We start from the raw sequence: 14,113 nt of genomic DNA, 5'->3' as shown, positions 1-14,113 counted from the left end.
AGAGAGAGAGAGCAGAGAGAGAGATATAGCAGAGAGATAAAGCAGAGAGAGAGAGAGCAGAGAGAGGGAGAGAGCAGAAAGAGCAGAGAGAGAGCAAGAGAGCAGAGAGAGAGCAAGAGAGCAGAGAGAGCCGAGAGAGAGAGAGAGAGAGAGAGAGAGAGAGAGAGAGAGAGCAGAGAGTAGAGAGCAGAGAGAGAGAGCAGAAAGCAAAGAGAGAGCGAGAGCAGAGAGAGAGATAAAGCAGAGAGATAGAGCAGAGAGAGAGCGAGAGCAGAGAGAGATAAAGCAGAGAGAGAGAGTGAGAGCAAAGATCAGAGAGCAGATAGAGCAGAGAGAGCGCAGAGAGAGCGCGAGAGAGAGTGCAGAGAGAGAGCAGAGAGCAGAGAGCAGAGAGAGCGAGCAGAGAGAGAGCAGAGAGCAGAGAGAGAGTAGAGAGAGTAGAGAGAGAGAGGCAGAGAGAGAGAGCAGAGATAGGGAGAGAGCAGAGAGAGAGCAAGAGAACAGAGACAGCCGAGAGAGAGCAGAGAGAGAGAGAGCAGAGAGAGAGCAGAGAGAGAGCAGAGAGAGAGCAGAGAGAGAGCAGAGTGAGAGCAGAGAGTAGAGAGAGAGCGAGAGCAGAGAGAGAAAAGAGATAGAGCAAAGAGAGATCAGAGAGAGAGAGAGAGCAGAGAGAGAGAGGGCAGAGAGAGAGGGAGAGAGAACAGAGCAGTGAGCAGAGAGAGAGAGAGCAAGAGAGAGAGCGAGCAGAGAGAGAGGCAGAGAGAGCAGATAGAGCAAGAGAGCAGAGAGAGAGACAGCCGAGAGAGAGCAAAGAGCAGAGAGAGAACAGAGAGAGAGAGCAGAGAGTAAAGAGAGAGAGAGCAGAGAGAGCAGAGCGAGAACAGAGCGAGAGCAGAGAGAGAGACAGCCGAGAGAGAGAGCAGAGAGAGCAGAAAGAGAGCAGAGAGAGCAGAGAGAGAAGAGAGTAGAGAGAGCAGAGAGCAGAGAGAGAGCAGAGAGTGTGTAAAATCTCTCTCTGATGATGACATCACAGGGTTCCTCTCCTAGAAGACAGATCACCATGTTGCTATAGCAACCCTGCATCACAACACTCTGTTGTACAATTTGTTGTGTGCTGAGAGAGAAGAGAGAGCAGAGAGAGAGCAAGCAGAGAGAGCAGAGCATAGAGCAGAGCATAGTAAGCATATAGAAAAGTGAGAGCAGAGAGAGAGAGCAGAGAGAGATAGCAGGGAGAGCAGAGAGCGAGAGAGCAGAGGGAGAGACAGAGAGCAGATAGAAAAAGCAGAGAGAGAGAGCAGAGAGAGAACAGAGATGGCAGAGAGAGAGCAGAGAGAGTGCTGAGAGAGAAATAGAGAGCAGACTGAGAAAGCAAAGAGAGAGTGAGAGAGCATAGAAAAGAGAGAACAGCAGAGCGAGCAAAGAGTAGAGAGAGCAGAGTGAGAGAACTCTGTTGCTATAGTAACCCTGCATTACAACACTCTGTTGTACTAATTGTAATTTGTTTAATTCAATTTCACATATTTAATTGTTTTGTATTTCATTTCATATTAGTTTCATGTTTCAACCAGTCGCAGGTTAACGTCAACCTGACAGAGGAAACGTAACATCAATAACCAAACTGTTTTCACAATTAACATGCTTTTCTTGTTTCAAGTATGTTTTATTATGAAAAGTACAATATATCCTTGTATACTTGTACAACTATGGAGCTTATGTCCATATATAATTATACAATTTGTTATTCAACATACAAGACAACAAATGATCACATTGGTATTTTAACGGTGTTATTGTCACAATTATAGGAAGACACGCATGTGTGTGTGTCCAGTGTGTGTGTGTGTCCTGTGTGTGTGTGAGTGTCCAGTGTGTGAGTGTGTGTGTGTCCAGTGTGTGAGTGTGTGTGTGTCCAGTCTGTGTGTGTCTGTCCAGTGTAAGTGTGTGTGTGTCCAGTCTGTGTGTGTCTGTCCAGTGTGTGTGTGTGTGTGTGTGTGTGTGTGTGTGTGTGTGTGTGTGTGTGTGTGTGTGTGTGTGTGTGTGTGTGTGTGTGTGTGTGTGTGTGTGTCAGGTTATTATTTCAGGGACACTGAGGAGTCAACTTCATAAACCCTAAACCCTGGATAGAGGGGCTCAGTGAATGTGGAGGTGAATGTGATCAGGTGGGTCAGTGTGTCAGAGGAGGCTCTATAGAAGGACAGAGTGCCGGCTGGCCAGTCCAGATACACTCCTACTCTGTGGGAGCTGGAGGGGCGGACGTCTATGGTAGTCCGATTATTATTGTGCCTGGCAGAGTAACTGTTGTCATAGCAGAACAGACTCCAGGACTTGTCATTCCATCCAAGACAACAGTCATCACCCCCTACTCTCTTGCTGATTCCTTTATATGTCACTCCTATAACAGCCCCTCTCCCACTCCACTCTACCTCCCAGTAACAGCGCCCAGTCAGACCCTCTCTACACAGCACCTGTCCCCAGTCCTCAAATCTCTCTGGGTGATCAGGATACGGCTGCTTCTCTCTCCTACATGTCACCTTTCTGTTCTCCTCAGACAGAGAGAGGCGTCTGTTTACTGTGTTTAGGTCCAGTGTGAGATCACAGACATCTGATGGATGAAACCAGACACAATATTAGAAATCATCATCATTCACATTAGAATGTTAACTCACTTTTCACTAATTCATTTAATGTAGATGTTTCTAGGTATCAAAAGGAGAAGTTAAGGTAACTTGAGACTTGTTGAATGATCATATGTTATACTGTATGGTAATATAAAACACACTTATTCCCATTAATTACACACACACACACACACACACACACACACACACACACACACACACACACACACACACACACACACACACACACACACACACACACACACACACACACACACACACACACACACACACACACACACACACACACACACACACACACACACACACACACACAGTCAAAGCAACTCTTTGTAAACTTTGGTGTCCCTGATTTCTGCTTCTGTAGAACTACAGCTGATATTTAATATGACCAAGTAAGTAATGATGGTGGTCTTTGACTTAACTTGAATTAAGACGTATTCTTAGTCATATTCTTCACAGCAGTCAACACTCACATTTTCTAAGTCCAGGTTTCATTGTGTTCTCTCCACCATGTTCCACACTGTAGCGGTAAGCAGAAGAACAGACAATCATTGAGGGATACACCTGAACTCACACACACACACTGGGCACACACACACACACACACACACACACACACACACACACACACACACACACACACACACACACACACACACGCGCACACACGCACACACACACACGCACTGACACAGTCAGCATATAACTTTGTCCAAGTGGTGGTAAGAATGTTTGTCTTAACTAGCCTGATAAGACAAACAAGTCTGATATGAACATTGACATAAACCCTCTACATACTTGAGTTTCTCCAGTCTGCAGTGTGGATCCTCCTGTCCAGCAGAGAGCAGTCTGACTCCTGAGTCTCCTGGGTGATTGTAGCTCAGGTCCAGCTCTCTCAGGTGTGAGGGGTTTGACCTCAGAGCTGAGACCAGAGAAGCACAGCCTTCCTCTGTGACTAGACAGCCTGACAGCCTGCAAAGAGTCAAATCATATTAAAATCACACTGATATTCTTTGGTGGTGAAAATAATGGCAGTATATTTTTCAACATATTCAGATATATCAGTGTCCTGAAACCTGCCATATCTATTCATAAATTGATGTTTCATTATTTGAAAAGACAAATGATCAAAGTATTGCTTGTAGAGAGAAAAATGGATAGTACAAATATTTGAGTAGACTGACCAGACCAGTTTAAAAAGCAGTATCAGTCAAAAGACAGACAGTGAGGTATCAGATTTAGATTGTATTGAGTATACAGTCCACACCATATCTATTTTGACAGTGAAGCTAACATTTTAAATGTGGCTCTACACTCCAACATTTTGGATATGAGATCAAATGTTTCATTTGAGGTGACAGCATATAATGTCACCTTTTATTTGATGATATTTTAATAGATATCTGTTTCACCGTTTAGAAAAATAAAAGCACTTTATGTATCTAGTCCCCCTATTTGAAGAAGCAATACGTTTTCTGACAAATTCACTCATAGTGTATTAAAGTTGTCACAAGTTTAGTATTTGGTCCCATATTCCTTGAACGCAATGACTTCATCAAGCCTGTGACTGCCAAGATTGAGAAAAAATCATGAATGAATCATGAATAATAATGAGTGAGAAAGTTAAAGGCTACAACAAAACATGCTAACCTCACCATTACCAATAACAGAGGCTACAACAAAACATGATAACCTCTCACCATTACCAATAACAGAGGCTACAACAAAACATGCTAACCTCTCACCATTACCAACAACAGAGGCTACAACAAAACATGCTAACCTCACCATTACCAATAACAGAGGCTACAACAAAACATGCTAACCTCTCACCATTACCAATAACAGAGGCTACAACAAAACATGCTAACCTCTCACCATTACCAATAACAGAGGCTACAACTAAACATGCTAACCTCTCACCATAACCAATAACAGAGGCTACAACAAAACATGCTAACCTCTCACCATTACCAATAACAGAGGCTACAACAAAACATGCTAACCTCTCACCATTACCAGTACCAGAGGAGACAACAAAACATACTAACCTCTCACCATTACCAATAACAGAGGCTACAACAAAACATGCTAACCTTTTACATTTTTACTAACGACATGCCACTTTGAGTAAGGCCAGTGTGTCTATGTATGTGGATGACTCAACACGTCAGCGACTGAAATGACTGCAACACTTAACCTCTCATAATGTCTGGAACAGAGTGAATGAAATGGAACACATGGAAACCACGTGTTTGATACCATTCCACTTATTCCCTCCAGCCATTACAAGCCTGTCCTCCCCAATTAACAACGAGCTGCAGTTAGTTTCAGAGTGGGTGGCAAGGAATAAGTTAGCCCTAAATATTTATAAAACTAAAAACATTGTATTTGGGACAAATCACTCACTAAAACTAAAACCTCAAATAAATCTTGTAATAAATCATGTGGAAATTTAGCACGTTGAGATGACTAAACTGCTTGAAGTAACCCTGGATTGTAAACTGTCATGGTCAAAACATATTGATACAACAGTAGCTAAGATGGGGAGAAGTCTGTCCATAATAAAGCACTGCTCTGCCTTCTTAACAACACTATCAACAAGGCAGGTCCTACAGGCCCTAGTTTCTACCTTCTTAACAACACTATCAACAAGGCAGGTCCTACAGGCCCTAGTTTCTACCTTCTTAACAACACTATCAACAAGGCAGGTCCTACAGGCCCTAGTTTCTACCTTCTTAACAACACTATCAACAAGGCAGGTCCTACAGGCCCTAGTTTCTACCTTCTTAACAACACTATCAACAAGGCAGGTCCTACAGGCCCTAGTTTCTACCTTCTTAACAACACTATCAACAAGGCAGGTCCTACAGGCCCTAGTTTCTACATTCTTAACAACACTATCAACAAGGCAGGTCCTACAGGCCCTAGTTTCTACCTTCTTAACAGCACTATCAACAAGGCAGGTCCTACAGGCCCCCTAGTTTACCGCATCTTGACTACTGTTCAGTCGTGTGGTCAGGTGCCACAAAAAAGGATTTAGGAAAGTTGCAATTGGCTCAGAACAGGGCAGCACGGATGGCCCTTGGATGTACACAGAGAGCTAACATTAATAATATGCATCTCAATCTCTCCTGGCTGAAAGTGGAGGAGAGATTGACTTCATCACTACCAGTATTTGTAAAATGTGCTGACATTCTGAATGTACCGAGCTGTCTTTTTAAACAACTAGCTCACAGCTCGGACACCCATGTATACCCCACAAGACATGACACAAGAGGTCTCTTCACAGTCCCCAAGTCCAGAACAGACTATGGGAGGCACACAGTACTACATAGAGCCATGACTACATGGGACTCTATTCCACAGTACTACATAGAGCCATGACTACATGGAACTCTATTCCACAGTACTACATAGAACCATGACTACATGGAACTCTATTCCACAGTACTACATAGAGCCATGACTACATGGAACTCTATTCCACAGTACTACACAGAGCCATGACTACATGGAACTCTATTCCACAGTACTACATAGAACCATGACTACATGGAACTCTATTCCACATCAAGTGACTGACGGAACAGTGGGGCCTGTAAAGAGATACACACATTGGCACACACACACACACACACACACACACACACACACACACACACACACACACACACACACACACACACACACACACACACACACACACACACACACACACACACACACACACACACACACACACACACACACACACACACACACACACACACACACACACACACACGATAAACATGGATTTAGTACTATAGATATGTGGTAGGGGCCTGAGGGTGTTGTGAAATCTGTGAATGTATTGTAATGTTTTAAAAGTCTATGAACTGCCTTAATTTTGCTGGACCCCAGGAAGAGTAGCTGCTGCTTTAGCAGGAACTAATGGGGATCTATAATAAATACAATACAATACAAATACTTGTTGACCAACTACAGGAATACTGACCTCAGAGTCTCCAGTTTACAGTGGGGATTCCCCAGTCCAGCAGAGAGCAGCTTCACTCCTGAATCCTTCAGGTCATTGTTACTCAGGTCCAGCTCTCTCAGGTGTGAGGGGTTTGACTCCAGAGCTGAGACCAGAGAAGCACAGCCTTCCTCTGTGACTAGACAGCCTGACAGCCTGCAAAGAGTCAAATCATATTAAAATCACACTGCTATTCTTTGGTGGTGAAAATAGTGGCAGTATATTTTTTCAACCTATTTAGATACATCAGTGTCCTGAAACCTGCCATATCTATTCATAAATGGATGTTTCATTATTAGAAATGACAAATTATCAAAGTATTGCTTGTAGAGAGAAAAATGTGTATTACAAATATTTGAGTAGACTGACCAGACCAGTTTAAAAAGCAGTATCAGTCAAAAGACAGACAGTGAGGTATCAGATTTAGATTGTATTGAGTATACAGTCCACATTATATCTATTTTGACAGTGAAACTAACATTTTAAATGTGTCTCTATACTCCAACATTTTGGATTTCAGATCAAATGTTTTATATGAGGTGACATTGACACATTTGCAGTTTGTTTTGGGTTGTGTTTTGCCCAATAGAAACTCAATGGTGGATGATGACTGGAGTAATTTTCTGTCTAAGTGAGTAGATAACATGTTTCTAAACATGACTAAATTAATCCTGATGATGCCTTGATTAATACAAATCATGAATGAATCATGAATAATAATGAGCGAGAAAGTTACATAGGCTACAACAAAACATGCTAACCTCTCTCCATTACCAATAACAGAAGCTACAACAAAACATGCTAACCTCTCTCCATTACCAATAACAGAAGCTACAACAAAACATGCTAACCTCTCTCCATTACCAATAACAGAGACTACAACAAAACAAGCTAACCTCTCACCATTACCAATAACAGAGGCTACAACAAAACATGCTAACCTCTCACCATTACCAATAACAGAGGCTACAACAAAACATGCTAACCTCTCACCATTACCAATAACAGAGGCTACAACAAAACATGCTGACCTCTCACCATTACCAATAACAGAGGCTACAACAAAACATGCTACCCTCTCACCATTACCAATAACAGAGGCTACAACAAAACATGCTAACCTCTCACCATTACCAATAACAGAGGCTACAACAAAACATGCTAACCTCTCACCATTACCAATAACAGAGGCTACAACAAAATATACTAACCTCTCACCATTACCAATAACAGAGACTACAACAAAACATGCTAACCTCTCACCATTACTGTCACGTTCCTGACCTGTTTTCTGTTGTTTGGTATGTGTTTAATTGGTCAGGGCGTGAGTTTTGGGTGGGTAGTCTATGTTATGTGTTTTCTATGTTGGGTTAATGGGTTGCCTGGTATGGCTCTCAATTAGAGGCAGGTGTTTGGCGTTTCCTCTAATTGAGAGTCATATTAAGGTAGGTTGTTTCACATTGTTTGTTGTGGGTGGTTGTCTTCCGTGTCAGTACATGTTACCACACGGGACTGTTTCGGCTTGTCTGTTCCTGTTCGTGTGTTCTTCGTTTCATGTAAGTTCGTAAGTTTAGGTCTGTTTAGTTCGTTTTGTTATTTTGTATTTCTAAAGTGTTATTTCGCGTTTCGTCGTTTTTTGTCTAAATCATTATGTCCACATACCTCGCTGCGTGTTGGTCTGATCCATGCTCCTCCTCATCCGAGGAGGAGGAATATGATGACGATCGTTACAATTACCAATAACAGAGGCTACAACAAAACATGCTAACCTCTCACCATTACCGATAACAGAGACTACAACAAAACATACTAACCTCTCACCATTACCGATAACAGAGGCGACAACAAAACATGCTAACCTCTCACCATTACCAATAACAGAGGCGACAACAAAACATGCTAACCTCTCGCCATTACCAATAACAGACGCGACAACAAAACATGCTAACCTCTAAATATAACCAATAACAGAGGCTACAACAAAACATGCTAACCTCTCGCCATTACCAATAACAGAGGCTACAACAAAACATGCTAACCTCTCACCATTACCAATAACAGAGGCTACAACAAAACATGCTAACCTCTCGCCATTACCAATAACAGAGGCTACAACAAAACATGCTAACCTCTCACCATTACCAATAACAGAGGCGACAACAAAACATGCTAACCTTTTACATTTTTACTAACGACATGCCACTTTCAGTAAGGCCAGTGTGTCTATGTATGTGGATGACTCAACATGTCAGCGACTGAAATGTTTGCAACACTTAACCTCTCATAATGTCTGGAACAGAATGAATGAAATGGAACACATGGAAACCACGTGTTTGATACCATTCCACTTATTCCCTCCAGCCATTACAAGCCTGTCCTCCACAATTAACAAAGAGCTGCAGTTAGTTTCAGAGTGGGTGGCAAGGAATAAGTTATCCCTAAATATTTATAAAACTAAAAACATTGTATTTGGAACAAATCACTCACTAAAACTTAAACCTCAAATAAATATTGTAATAAATCATGTGGAAATTTAGCAAGTTGAGATGACTAAACTGCTTGAAGTAACCCTGGATTGTAAACTGTCATGGTCAAAACATATTGATACAACAGTAGCTAAGATGGGGAGAAGACTGTCCATAATAAAGCACTGCTCTGCCTTCTTAACACCACTATCAACAAGGCAGGTCCTACAGGCTCTAGTTTCTACCTTCTTAACAACACTATCAACAAGGCAGGTCCTACAGGCCCTAGTTTCTACCTTCTTAACAACACTATCAACAAGGCAGGTCCTACAGGCCCTAGTTTCTACCTTCTTAACAACACTATCAACAAGGCAGGTCCTACAGGCCCTAGTTTCTACCTTCTTAACAACACTATCAACAAGGCAGGTCCTACAGGCCCTAGTTTCTAACCTTCCTAACAACACTATCAACCAGGCAGGTCCTACAGGCCCTAGTTTCTAACCTTCTTAACACTATCAACCAGGCAGGTCCTACAGGCCCTAGTTTCTACCTTCTTAACAACACTATCAACAAGGCAGGTCCTACAGGCCCTACTTTCTAACCTTCCTAACAACACTATCAACCAGGCAGGTCCTACAGGCCCTAGTTTCTACCTTCTTAACACCACTATCAACAAGGCAGGTCCTACAGGCCCTAGTTTCTACCTTCTTAACAACACTATCAACAAGGCAGGTCCTACAGGCCCTAGTTTCTACCTTCTTAACAACACTATCAACAAGGCAGGTCCTACAGGCCCTAGTTTCTACCTTCTTAACAACACTATCAACAAGGCAGGTTCTACAGGCCCTAGTTTCTACCTTCTTAACAACACTATCAACAAGGCAGGTCCTACAGGCCCTAGTTTTATCGCATCTTGACTACTGTTCAGCAGTGTGGACAGGTGCCACAAAAAAGGATTTAGGAAAGTTGCAATTGGCTCAGAACAGGGCAGCACGGTTGGCCCTTGGATGGACACAGAGAGCTAACATTAATAATATGCATGTCAATCTCTCCTGGCTGAAAGTGGAGGAGAGATTGACTTCATCCCTACCAGTATTTGTAAAATGTGCTGACATTCTGAATGTACCGAGCTGTCTTTTTAAACAACTAGCTCACAGCTCGGACACCCATGTATATCCCACAAGACATGACACAAGAGGTCTCTTCACAGTCCCCAAGTCCAGAACAGACTATGGGAGGCACACAGTACTACATAGAGCCATGACTACATGGAACTCTATTCCACAGTACTACATAGAGCCATGACTACATGGAACTCTATTCCACAGTACTACATAGAGCCATGACTACATGGAACTCTATTCCACAGTACTACATAGAGCCATGACTACATGGAACTCTATTCCACAGTACTACATAGAGCCATGACTACATGGAACTCTATTCCACAGTACTACATAGAGCCATGACTACATGGAACTCTATTCCACATCAAGTAACTGAAAATTAGATTTAAAAAACAGATAAAAAACACCTTATGGAACAGAGGGGCCTGTAAAGAGATACACACATTGGAACACACACACACACACACACACACACACACACACACACACACACACACACACACACACACACACACACACACACACACACAAACACACACACACACGATAAACATGGATTTAGTACTATAGATATGTGGTAGGGGCCTGAGGGTGTTGTGAAATCTGTGAATGTATTGTAATGTTTTAAAAGTCTATGAACTGCCTTAATTTTGCTGGACCCCAGGAAGAGTAGCTTCTGCTTTGGCAGGAACTAATGGGGATCTATAATAAATACAATACAATACAATACAAATACTTGTTGACCAACTACAGGAATACTGACCTCAGAGTCTCCAGTTTACAGTGGGGATTCCCCAGTCCAGCAGAGACCAGCTTCACTCCTGAATCCTTCAGGTCATTGTTACTCAGATCCAGCTCTCTCAGGTGTGAGGGGTTTGGCCTCAGAGCTGAGACCAGAGAAGCACAGCCTTCCTCTGTGACTAGACAGCCTGACAGCCTGCAAAGAGTCAAATCATATTAAAATCACACTGCTATTCTTTGGTGGTGAAAATAGTGGCAGTATATTTTTTAAACCTATTTACATACATCAGTGTCCTGAAACCTGCCATATCTATTCATAAATGGATGTTTCATTATTAGAAATGACAAATTATCAAAGTATTGCTTGTAGAGAGAAAAATGTGTATTACAAATATTTGAGTAGACTGACCAGACCAGTTTAAAAAGCAGTATCAGTCAAAAGACAGACAGTGAGGTATCAGATTTAGATTGTATTGAGTATACAGTCCACACCATATCTAGTTTGACAGTGAAGTTAACATTTTAAATGTGTCTCTATACTCCAACATTTTGGATTTCAGATCAAATGTTTTATATGAGGTGACATTGACACATTTGCAGTTTGTTTTGGGTTGTGTTTTGCCCAATAGAAACTCAATGGTGGATGATGACTGGAGTCATTTTCTTTATAAGTGAGTAGATACCATGTTTCTAAACACTACTAAATTAATCCTGATGATGCCATGATTAATACAAATCATGAATGAATCATGAATACGGTAATAATGAGCGAGAAAGTCACATAGGCTACAACAAAACATGCTAACCTCTCACCATTACCAATAACAGAGGCTACAACAAAACATGTTAACCTCTCACCATTACCAACAACAGAGGCTACAACAAAACATGCAAACCTCTCACCATTACCAATAACAGAGACTACAACAAAACATGCTAACTTCTCACCATTACCAATAACAGAGGCACAAACAAAACATGCTAACCTCTCACCATTACCAATAACAGAGACTACAACAAAACAAGCTAACCTCTCACCATTACCAATAACAGAGGCTACAACAAAACATGCTAACCTCTCACCATTACCAATAACAGAGGCTACAACAAAACATGCTAACCTCTCACCATTACCAATAACAGAGGCGACAACAAAACATGTTAACCTCTCACCATTACCAACAACAGAGGCTACAACAAAACATGCTAACCTCTCACCATTACCAATAACAGGCTACAACAAAACATGCTAACATCTCACAATTACCAATAACAGAGGCTACAAAAAAACATGCTAACCTCTCACCATTACCAATAACAGAGGCTACAACAAAACATGCTAACCTCTCACCATTACCAATAACAGAGAATACAACAAAACATGCTAACCTCTCACCATTACCAATAACAGAAGTTACAACAAAACATGCTAACCTCTCACCATTACCAATAACAGAGGCTACAACAAAACATGCTAACCTCTCACCATTACCAATAACAGAGGCGACAACAAAACATGCTAACTTCTCACCATTACCAATAACAGAGGCACAAACAAAACATGCTAACCTCTCACCATTACCAATAACAGAGACTACAACAAAACAAGCTAACCTCTCACCATTACCAATAACAGAGGCTACAACAAAACATGCTAACCTCTCACCATTACCAATAACAGATACTACAACAAAACATGCTAACCTCTCACCATTACCAATAACAGAGGATACAACAAAACATGCTAACCTCTCACCATTACCAACAACAGAGGCTACAACAAAACATGCTAACCTCTCACCATTACCAATAACAGAGGCTACACCAAAACATGCTAACCTCTCACCATTACCAATAACAGAGAATACAACAAAACATGCTAACCTCTCAACATTACCAATAACAGAGGCGACAACAAAACATGCTAACCTCTCACCATTACCAATAACAGAGGCGACAACAAAACATGTTAACCTCTCACCATTACCAATAAGAGGCTACAACAAAACATGCTAACCTCTCACCATTACCAATAACAGGCTACAACAAAACATGCTAACCTCTCACCATTACCAATAACAGAGGCTACACCAAAACATGCTAACCTCTCACCATTACCAATAACAGAGAATACAACAAAACATGCTAACCTCTCACCATTACCAATAACAGAAGTTACAACAAAACATGCTAACCTCTCACCATTACCAATAACAGAGGCTACAACAAAACATGCTAACCTCTCACCATTACCAATAACAGAGGCGACAACAAAACATGCTAACTTCTCACCATTACCAATAACAGAGGCACAAACAAAACATGCTAACCTCTCACCATTACCAATAACAGAGACTACAACAAAACAAGCTAACCTCTCACCATTACCAATAACAGAGGCTACAACAAAACATGCTAACCTCTCACCATTACCAATAACAGATACTACAACAAAACATGCTAACCTCTCACCATTACCAATAACAGAGGATACAACAAAACATGCTAACCTCTCACCATTACCAACAACAGAGGCTACAACAAAACATGCTAACCTCTCACCATTACCAATAACAGAGGCTACACCAAAACATGCTAACCTCTCACCATTACCAATAACAGAGAATACAACAAAACATGCTAACCTCTCAACATTACCAATAACAGAGGCGACAACAAAACATGCTAACCTCTCACCATTACCAATAACAGAGGCGACAACAAAACATGTTAACCTCTCACCATTACCAATAAGAGGCTACAACAAAACATGCTAACCTCTCACCATTACCAATAACAGGCTACAACAAAACATGCTAACCTCTCACCATTACCAATAACAGAGGCTACACCAAAACATGCTAACCTCTCACCATTACCAATAACAGAGAATACAACAAAACATGCTAACCTCTCACCATTACCAATAACAGAAGTTACAACAAAACATGCTAACCTCTCACCATTACCAATAACAGAGGCTACAACAAAACATGCTAACCTCTCACCATTACCAATAACAGAGGCGACAACAAAACATGCTAACTTCTCACCATTACCAATAACAGAGGCACAAACAAAACATGCTAACCTCTCACCATTACCAATAACAGAGACTAC

At 41.6% G+C, this 14,113-nt stretch overlaps 2 protein-coding genes and 1 long non-coding RNA gene across 3 annotated transcripts in view; 2 read left to right on the top strand and 1 right to left on the bottom strand.

Annotated features, from left to right (window-relative positions):
- Positions 1 to 14,113, top strand: part of LOC139569930 (uncharacterized) — an 823,452-nt gene that overhangs the window by 252,182 nt on the left and 557,157 nt on the right. The gene's annotated exons all lie outside the window — the stretch shown is intronic.
- LOC139539816 (NLR family CARD domain-containing protein 3-like) overlaps positions 1 to 14,113 on the top strand; it is a 446,707-nt gene that overhangs the window by 261,494 nt on the left and 171,100 nt on the right. The gene's annotated exons all lie outside the window — the stretch shown is intronic.
- LOC139533561 (NLR family CARD domain-containing protein 3-like) overlaps positions 1,973 to 14,113 on the bottom strand; it is a 298,305-nt gene continuing 286,164 nt past the window's right edge. Inside the window, exons 9-11 of the mRNA XM_071332122.1 lie at positions 3,441 to 3,614; positions 3,116 to 3,162; positions 1,973 to 2,602 (exon numbers count right to left, since the gene is read on the bottom strand). Coding sequence (XP_071188223.1) covers positions 2,073 to 2,602; positions 3,116 to 3,162; positions 3,441 to 3,614 — 751 coding nt within the window. The 3' untranslated portion in view covers positions 1,973 to 2,072. The remainder of the gene's footprint in view (positions 2,603 to 3,115; positions 3,163 to 3,440; positions 3,615 to 14,113) is intronic.

The sequence above is a fragment of the Salvelinus alpinus genome, chromosome 1 (genome assembly GCF_045679555.1).
Source record: "Salvelinus alpinus chromosome 1, SLU_Salpinus.1, whole genome shotgun sequence".
NCBI classification, from domain to species: domain Eukaryota; kingdom Metazoa; phylum Chordata; class Actinopteri; order Salmoniformes; family Salmonidae; genus Salvelinus; species Salvelinus alpinus.
The sequence above is the reverse complement of the archived record's forward strand: the minus strand, read 5'-3'. Positions and strand labels throughout refer to the sequence as shown.